The 7706-nt window shown below is 44.6% G+C and overlaps 1 protein-coding gene across 2 annotated transcripts in view; it reads left to right on the forward strand.

The window, feature by feature from the left end:
* PCYT1B (phosphate cytidylyltransferase 1B, choline) overlaps positions 1-7706 on the forward strand; it is a 39986-nt gene that overhangs the window by 20939 nt on the left and 11341 nt on the right. Inside the window, exons 6-8 of one of the 2 annotated variants that reach the window (XM_083884907.1) lie at positions 325-467; positions 2654-2842; positions 6872-7188. In XM_083884907.1, coding sequence (XP_083741033.1) covers positions 325-467; positions 2654-2842; positions 6872-6979 — 440 coding nt within the window. In that variant the 3' untranslated portion in view covers positions 6980-7188. Of the gene's footprint in view, positions 1-324; positions 468-2653; positions 2843-6871; positions 7189-7706 lie in introns of those variants that run through there. The other variant, XM_083884906.1, reaches the window with a different exon arrangement.

The following is a 7706-nucleotide window of genomic DNA, read 5'->3' on the forward strand; positions in this document are numbered from 1 at the left end:
AACTGCTGAGTGAATTGGCCACAGCTGTGAAGCATGGCCTTCCTGGCTCAGGAGCCCCTGCCAGTCTAATACCTTCCACATCACAGCTGACACTGCACAGAGGGCAATTTTTAGTCCTTCTAAAGACTTGAGAAAATAACGAGTGGTATAGCAACCTTGCCTTCCCAAAGTCACACAGAAACAGCAGCAGAGAACTAGGAATAAGGCACAACTGCAAGCCTCTTACCTTTGTCAGGCATTTTTGTGTTCATCCTCAGCTATGTGCCGCAGTGCCTGATCCTGCCAAGCTTTATCAAGCAGGCTTTCTTTTCCCACTTTGCTCAGGAATGTTTGTACCTACGCAGAGAACCGAAGGTATCTCCACCTCGGATATCATCACACGGATTGTCCGGGACTACGACGTGTACGCCCGGCGCAACCTCCAGCGGGGATACACGGCCAAAGAGCTGAATGTCAGCTTCATCAATGTGAGTACACTGATCTACATTTGCTCCTCAAACGCTCTCTCCTAGCATCCTGAATGTAAAGTAAAGGTTAAGAAATTATAGCTTCCTCCTGCTACTTTTAAAATAGCTGGAAAGAGCTTAATTTAAAAGAAACTGGTAAGCTGAGGGTAGTTTTAATTGCTCCTATCAATTAGCAGCTTCATTTCCATCTTACGCTTTTAGTAAAGCTGCTGCTCCCCCTTCCTCCTTGAGCTGTGACAATGACACACTAGGAAAGAGCTCACTCTTCCACCAGAGGCTGCTCAACCGTTCACCCAACACATAATTTCTTTCTATATTCCTATTCCAAGAAGGCAGCCCAGAGAGCATGGATTTTGAGATCCAGTGTGATAGGATTAAAAAAACAAAACAAAAACCAAACCAAAACAAAAAAAACCCTTACAAAGCCAATCACAGACCAGTGAGATTACTAGGGAAAGCTAAAATGGTTTTCAAAAGACAAGAAGTCTGCTCAGAAGCTGGTACATAAATGATGATGCTGTAGAGCTCAGAAGCCACAATGGCAAGAGAGCCGTGTGAAAAGATGGCTCAGATTATTCATCTTCCACAAACAGACCTGCCCCTCCAAAGAGAAGTAAACACTTTACAGAAATTAGACTTTACCTTCCTTCATTTTCTGTTTCAAGTCTTGACTTAAAACCTCAAGATAACCCACAAAACTGAAATCTCTGTTGTGACTGACATCGCTCACAGCAGAACTTCTCACCTCCCTCTGTGGAGCTTGGAAACCCCCTTGTGAAGGACTGAATTGTGTCATTTCATTAGAGTTTATCTCTTCCTTATTTTGAAGACTGGCAGATAAACCCCAGATCACAGGGCATAAATATTTATTTCACTGTGCTTTCTTTTGAAGTCTTCTACACCTTTAAAAAATTCTGCTTGTATGTCCTCCACTCAGAAGGATCACTATTGCAAATATCCATTAAAATAAGGCATGCTGGATAGCTTGGAGATTCTCAAATTTATCCTTCAGCAGCTGAGAGGTTAAGATACTGTTGCATAAGTTATGCTTGCCCCCATCTCAGACACTGATGTCTCCTGAAGAACCTCCTGACATCTGATTGTTTAGCTTACAGTAATTTAAATGCAGAAATACCGATTTGCATCAGAGACTGTTTGTTTCAAAATTAAATCCCCAGGATTTCACAAGAGCAGTGGTCTTGGTTGGAGAAGATCACTGATCTCCTCATTACAGGGCTGATAACCCTTTACAGGTACAGAGGGAGTTTGGTTTCTTTGGACCTTGGAGGTTTTGTTTGTACTTGTGGCTTGCAAAGACAGTTCTTTTAATGATTTTTGAATCATTAAAATCACTAGAATTAACCCCACTTCAGTGCTTATTTTATAAGTAAGTTCAAGTGGCCATTAACTGGAATTAACAGTAAATTAAAAGCCAGTAGTGATCTGTGCTTCTACACAGACCACCACAGACCACCTTCAAAAAGCACAGCCTTGCTTATTTGCTTGTACCAAAAATTTGTGGAGCACGCAAGCATATCAAGACAAAAGCTCTTTAATCCTGAAGTATGTCAGAAGCTTTTGCCAGGAGCTCCCTGATACTATCGTCTCTCTCTTTCTGTTTTTATGTGAGATTTAGCAATTAGGAGTTGCTCTCTTTTCTGTGAAGTTTGCTGGCCACAAGCCACTGGCCTACACACATCTGTGTTGCAGCCAGAAGCTCCTGTATTAGCCAGGCTCAGAATTTATGAGAGTTTTCCTTCTGCTCTGCAGAAATCCACCCAAAGAGACATTTTGGTCCAAGTTAATATCCAGGCTGGCAAGTCAGCAACATTTGCTAGGAAACATAGGGAGATTTGCCTTTTGCCTACTGTTAAGTTTGAGCTGTTAATTTCTCACTCCTTCACAAGACTCATATCAATTTCAAAGTGTATTCACTTTGAAAACACAGAAATATTTATGTAGTGGATTAAACATAGTAATGACACAACAAGTCTTTTCAATATGTACCTTCTGCACTTCATTCCACAAATGTTAAACTTGCATTTATAAAAATAATGTGGGAATAGCTAACCAAGGCCAAATGTATTAGAATGCATTAATGCAATTTTTTTTTACTTCTTCTCAACTGTCTGTGGCTAATTATTTCCAAGTTCTTTAATTAATCTTTGACCACACTTCTAAAACAGGAGAAAAAATATCGCTTTCAAAACCAAGTGGACAAAATGAAAGAGAAAGTCAAGAATGTGGAGGAAAAGTCAAAAGAATTTGTTTACAAGGTGGAAGAGAAGAGCCATGACCTCATTCAGAAATGGGAAGAAAAGTCCAGGGAATTTATTGGCAACTTTTTAGAACTGTTTGGACCTGACGGAGCTTGGGTAGGTATTCTGCCATCTCAGGAAGTCTGAGTGTTTTTATTTCTCCTCTCTAACACAGGTCAAGAGCAGATACTATTGCTGCAGTTGTTGTCTTGAAAGCCAGCACAGCAGGATAATGGCAAACCTGGCTACTGAAGCCATTAATGCATACCAATACTGCAACAGAAGGATTTGCTGCTTCTGGCTGTTGCTTGTTTGGGATAATATCTGTATTTTGTGAAGGTGTGATGCTGAACATAATACTGCATTCATCAGAGCTGCATCACGGCACATAGTCTTCTAACTTCAAAAACTTTTGATACAAAGTTCCAAGTAGTTATTTTATGTGTCAAGCTCAGGCTCATCTAACTGACAGCAAGGAAGGCTCAGGTAGGACTGAAGCACTTGCAAAGCTCTCCTTGGTATGTGCTGGCTTCACAAGCCATTTAGTAGAGGTTCCCCAGTGCCGTGGAAAGGCAGTTCATAATCTGCAACAGCATCTTTCTGGAGAGAAACCTGCTCAAACCAAACTCAAGCACTGAGTGGTGAGTTGGTGACACTTCAGAGCCCCAAAAGAGTCCTGGCCCCCATCTGGCAGTTCTCATAGCTTGCCAAACCTCAAGAAGCTTTGTTTACTTGTATGACTTTGCTTTGCTGCATTGAAACCAGTAACAAAGTTTAAATTGAATGTAGAATTTATCTGTGTTGGGATGAAAGCCCAGACCCTCCACTGCAGGCACCATCTCAGACATGCTGCTCTGGTTGCAAACTCTGAGTGAAAAAGGCACCTTCTGTTGGAAGGAACTCAGCAGATATTTTGTTTGTAAACAAACACATAGGAAGAGTCACAGAGCTTTTGTGAATTAAGTAGCTCACATCAGTGCTGTGTCACAGCTCAGTGCTACCAAGTCATGCAGTTCCTGCCTTTCACTGAAGTTCTCATCTTTGCACTGACTTGCCGTATCGATTACCACTCAGTTGAGAAAAACCTAAAATTAGGCTGTGAAGGCTTCAGAACACAGACTGTGTCATCTTCCAGCTGCTTCTGTCCATGCAAAGGCAGTGATCACTGAACAGCACAGGCCCCAGCCATATGAACAATGACCTTATTTAACACTTTGTTCATTGACACTGTCATGTTCCTGAGGGAGGGCAAGAAGGTAACTCTTCTGATGAAATGCCCAGGTTTACCTGCATTGTCCACATCTACATGAAGCTTCCTCTGTGAGTTGTTGCCCATAGAGCTTGGTGTGTTCCCCATGTGGGATGGTCCTTTGGCCATACGTGCTGAATAACTAAAGCTGATGCTAACAGAGCACATGAAATCCCCAGGAGGTGAGATGAGTTTAGCTGTGCAGAGAGAGGAAAAGAATTCAAAAGCATTGATCCTCTTTCCTGCCTCTACCTACTCAACACTGCACACTAATGGCATTTTTAAAAACCTTTGCTGATAAAACATTTTACCAAATTCAATTAAGGAAAAGGTGCTCTGCAAAGGCCTTTTAAAATCTAGAAACTCTTGTTTCCTGAGTAAGTGTTTGACCACAGAGTAGGAAGTCTGGTGCAATCACAGGGACCTTTGCTAAGAACAAGAGGGGTGAAATCTCTTCATAGTGTTGTAGGAAAAGCATCAGTGACAGCAAGCCGAGAGGTGGTGTAGCTTTTTTAAAATCAGTTTGAGCCTTGGCAACAGGAAAGACTTTTAAAATAATGATAACTTACTATTAGTGTCAGAACTGTTATTAATGTTAATTTGCCTTATCACTGTTAGTTAGAAGTTGCTTTTAATGTTGACATTAAAAGTACAGGAATCGTTATGGGCATGCTGGATTCCTAGATCAGTAATTTGCATGCCATTAATATGCTATTATTATTTCACAAATAATTATTATAATATACTTTATGCTAGCATCAATTTTCTAAAAGTAAGGGCCATGTAACCCACAAAAAATGCCTGTTTGTGAGAGAGGTCAAAATGTCAGTTTTCAAATGTCTAAATGTCTGTAATTCATTGACAATTTTGCCCACCTGTGCAATCCCCTGCACATATGTTTTCTGCAAGAGAGTCACAGAGAGGTCAGAAACAATGATTAGTGTGGCATGAAGCTTTTCTGTGATGTGAGACAGGACCACCACACAGACTGGCATGCAGGGTCTGATGGCAGAGACACCACTCCATGGTGCAGGTGTCCATTCCAGCTCCTCTCAGACACACAGCAGGCACCTACAGCTGAGGTCAGTGAAAGCACAGATCACAGGGCAGGGTTTCTGTGCCAGTCTCTCTCAGAAATGTCCCCCCAAGGGGCTGGCTTCCCCCTGCTCAGCACATGGGGGCACTTGGAGAAGGTTGCCTTCCAAGCAGCTGAATCATCTCAGACATCAGCAGGGGCTCAGGTAAGACAGGTTGCAACTGGAACCTGGGGATGGTGTTTAGGCCACACCACCTGTCTGCAGCCTGGACCTAAAATGGCCTTGGAACAGTCAGCAGCTCAAAAGCAGAAGCCTTCTCTAACACCCAGCTGGCACTTGCTTTGTAAAAAACAAAGGGGCACCAACACGCAGGCAGTAAAATCCAGAAACAGGCAAAATATTTTTTTCCCAGTAGCGAGCTTGCCAAAAACAAACCCTAAGCTGGTTGGGTGTACCTGAACTTGCTTGAATCAAGGCTTTGAAATTATTTCCCTACCTCTGGTAAAGGACCACAGTGCATCCAGCCTTGTCTAACCCTCCAACACTCCTAGGAAGCCATTAACACTTGTTCCACTTCTTCAGCACCCAATGGCCCAAAGAGCTCCTCGCCTGCAAAGGGCATGGCTTACTGACCCTGATAGGGCACAGCTGGAGAGGAAGAGGTGTTGTGAGGCAGTGAATGGCACCACCTCCTCCTGCAGAGCTGTGGCTTTGGCCACCAGCCTGGTGGGTCCAGCACTAAGGCAGGTATCGTGAAATGGCTGGGTACTTGCCCTGCTGAAGGTGTGGCTGCATCAGTTTGTTCAAGCAACAAACTCTTCACTGAAGGCCTGGGAAGCAGGTGTCCTACAGCCTGGCTGAGGGACTTTTAGCAGGAAGGTGGGATTCCCCTTTCCATCCCTGGCCTCTGTGACTAAGGCACAGTCAGGTACTCGCTGCCACATGGGATGGTGCAGGCCAAGCCAGGCTGGGGCACTTGGATGTCCTCCAGCACTGCTGCCAAACCACCACAGAGCACCACTGTGCCACTGAGTTGTTTGAAGTGACAGAAGGAAGTCAAAGTTTTTTGATTGGCCAGGAAAAAGATATTTCAAACATGGGTTATTTTTTTTTTTTCCTTGGGGATTATCTTGAGTGAGAAGGTGAAACAAGCCAGCAGAACCTCACATTTCTGTGCTCTAAAGAGAAATTTTGTCCCCCTACCACTGAATTGTAAATAGGCTCTGGGGCAGTTCTCAGGTGCAGAAATCCTCCTCCATCCAAATGCTTCCTGGCACCATCTATCAGGAGCAACCACCATCTGCTAACTATTGAGATTTTAGGAAGACTTGACTAATTTTGACCTAGCAGTAGTGCAGGGCTAGGTTACACATATGAGGCTTTATGCTCGGGAGCCTTGCTAAGTGTAGCTCCAGGCAGGAACTGTTCTGCCATTCTGCACTGTGGCAACATCCAGGCCCTAAAACTAAGTCAATAAAGGCAAATGCGATGAAGATGTAAATTAGGAGAGGAAGGTCACAGAGGAACAGCTAAATTCAGTATTTGTGCTTGAGTTTCAAGCCCTGGGATTTAGCAAACAGCCAGAAGCCTGAGGGGGAAACCAGCATCTGCCTCTCTGCTGGCAGGGAATACTGAGTTTCAAAGAGGAGGAGGAGAAAGAGCAAGATGGGCAGCCAGATACTCTGTGTCAGCACAGAGCAGAGTCACTGCAGAGGGAAGGGAAATAGGAACAAGATTAAAACTTAGCTGAGATCAAGTTTGCAGATGCCCAGACAGGCAAATCCCTACGTTCTGCACAAGTATTTTCCTCTCAGACCTGAGTGGTAACTTAACTTTTTCGGGGCTGGATCTTCCTTTCAGCCAAGAATCACCTGTGACTCACCTGCCAATTCTCCAGCCAAGGTTGAGACTTGCTCCCCATCCCCAAGAGGAGCAGCAGGGTACTCGGATTTGGCATATTCCATGTGAAGCCTTCAGCAGCTGCACAGCACCTACCACGTCTTCCATAACCCAGCATGACCAAGGCCGCATTGCCGCTAATGAGTAGAGGCACTTGCCTTAGTGTAGCAAACTGCTTGACTGCAGAGGTGTCTCCTCCACCTCACCAGCTCTGGCAGGCCTGCACTCATCTTTACAAAGCAAAAGTGACAATAAAGCTCCAAGCAGAACATAGAGCCTGCAAGTGTTTTCTCTTTTCAACAGACACCTGAATTCTGACATTCCCACCCTCAATTTATGGGTTTGGGTCTTGCCTGCTCCAGGGAGCTGGGGAAGTGGCTGCCACTATTTGGCAGGCACCAGGCTGTCTCCCTTGAGAAGGGACAGAGGAATAAAGGCTGGGAAAGCCAGGAAGCTCAGGAGGAGAGGGGTGGTCCTTCCCAACATTCTAGAAGGAAAAGGCTATGGGAACTAGGAATGTTGGGTGTTCAGGCAGAAAACCAACCTTTGAAGGCAAGAGTGTGACCAACAAAAACCACAAAGGGAGTCCCCTGTGTGTGGCTCAGTCCAGTACACACAGTGTCCTCACACTGGGGGTGGCCCAGCTGAGGTAAAAAACTTGCATGCAAGGACCAGGTTATCATGAGCACAGCAGAGGTAAACCAGCCATGCTCCAGGGTTCTGGCTCCCTGCTCACTCCCCAGTGAGAGGCAGAGTGCAGCCCCTGCCTGCCCACAGCCTTGCCCTCTGCACTACT

This window comes from Zosterops lateralis, assembly GCF_965231275.1.
Source record: "Zosterops lateralis genome assembly, chromosome: 2".
Taxonomy (NCBI): domain Eukaryota; kingdom Metazoa; phylum Chordata; class Aves; order Passeriformes; family Zosteropidae; genus Zosterops; species Zosterops lateralis.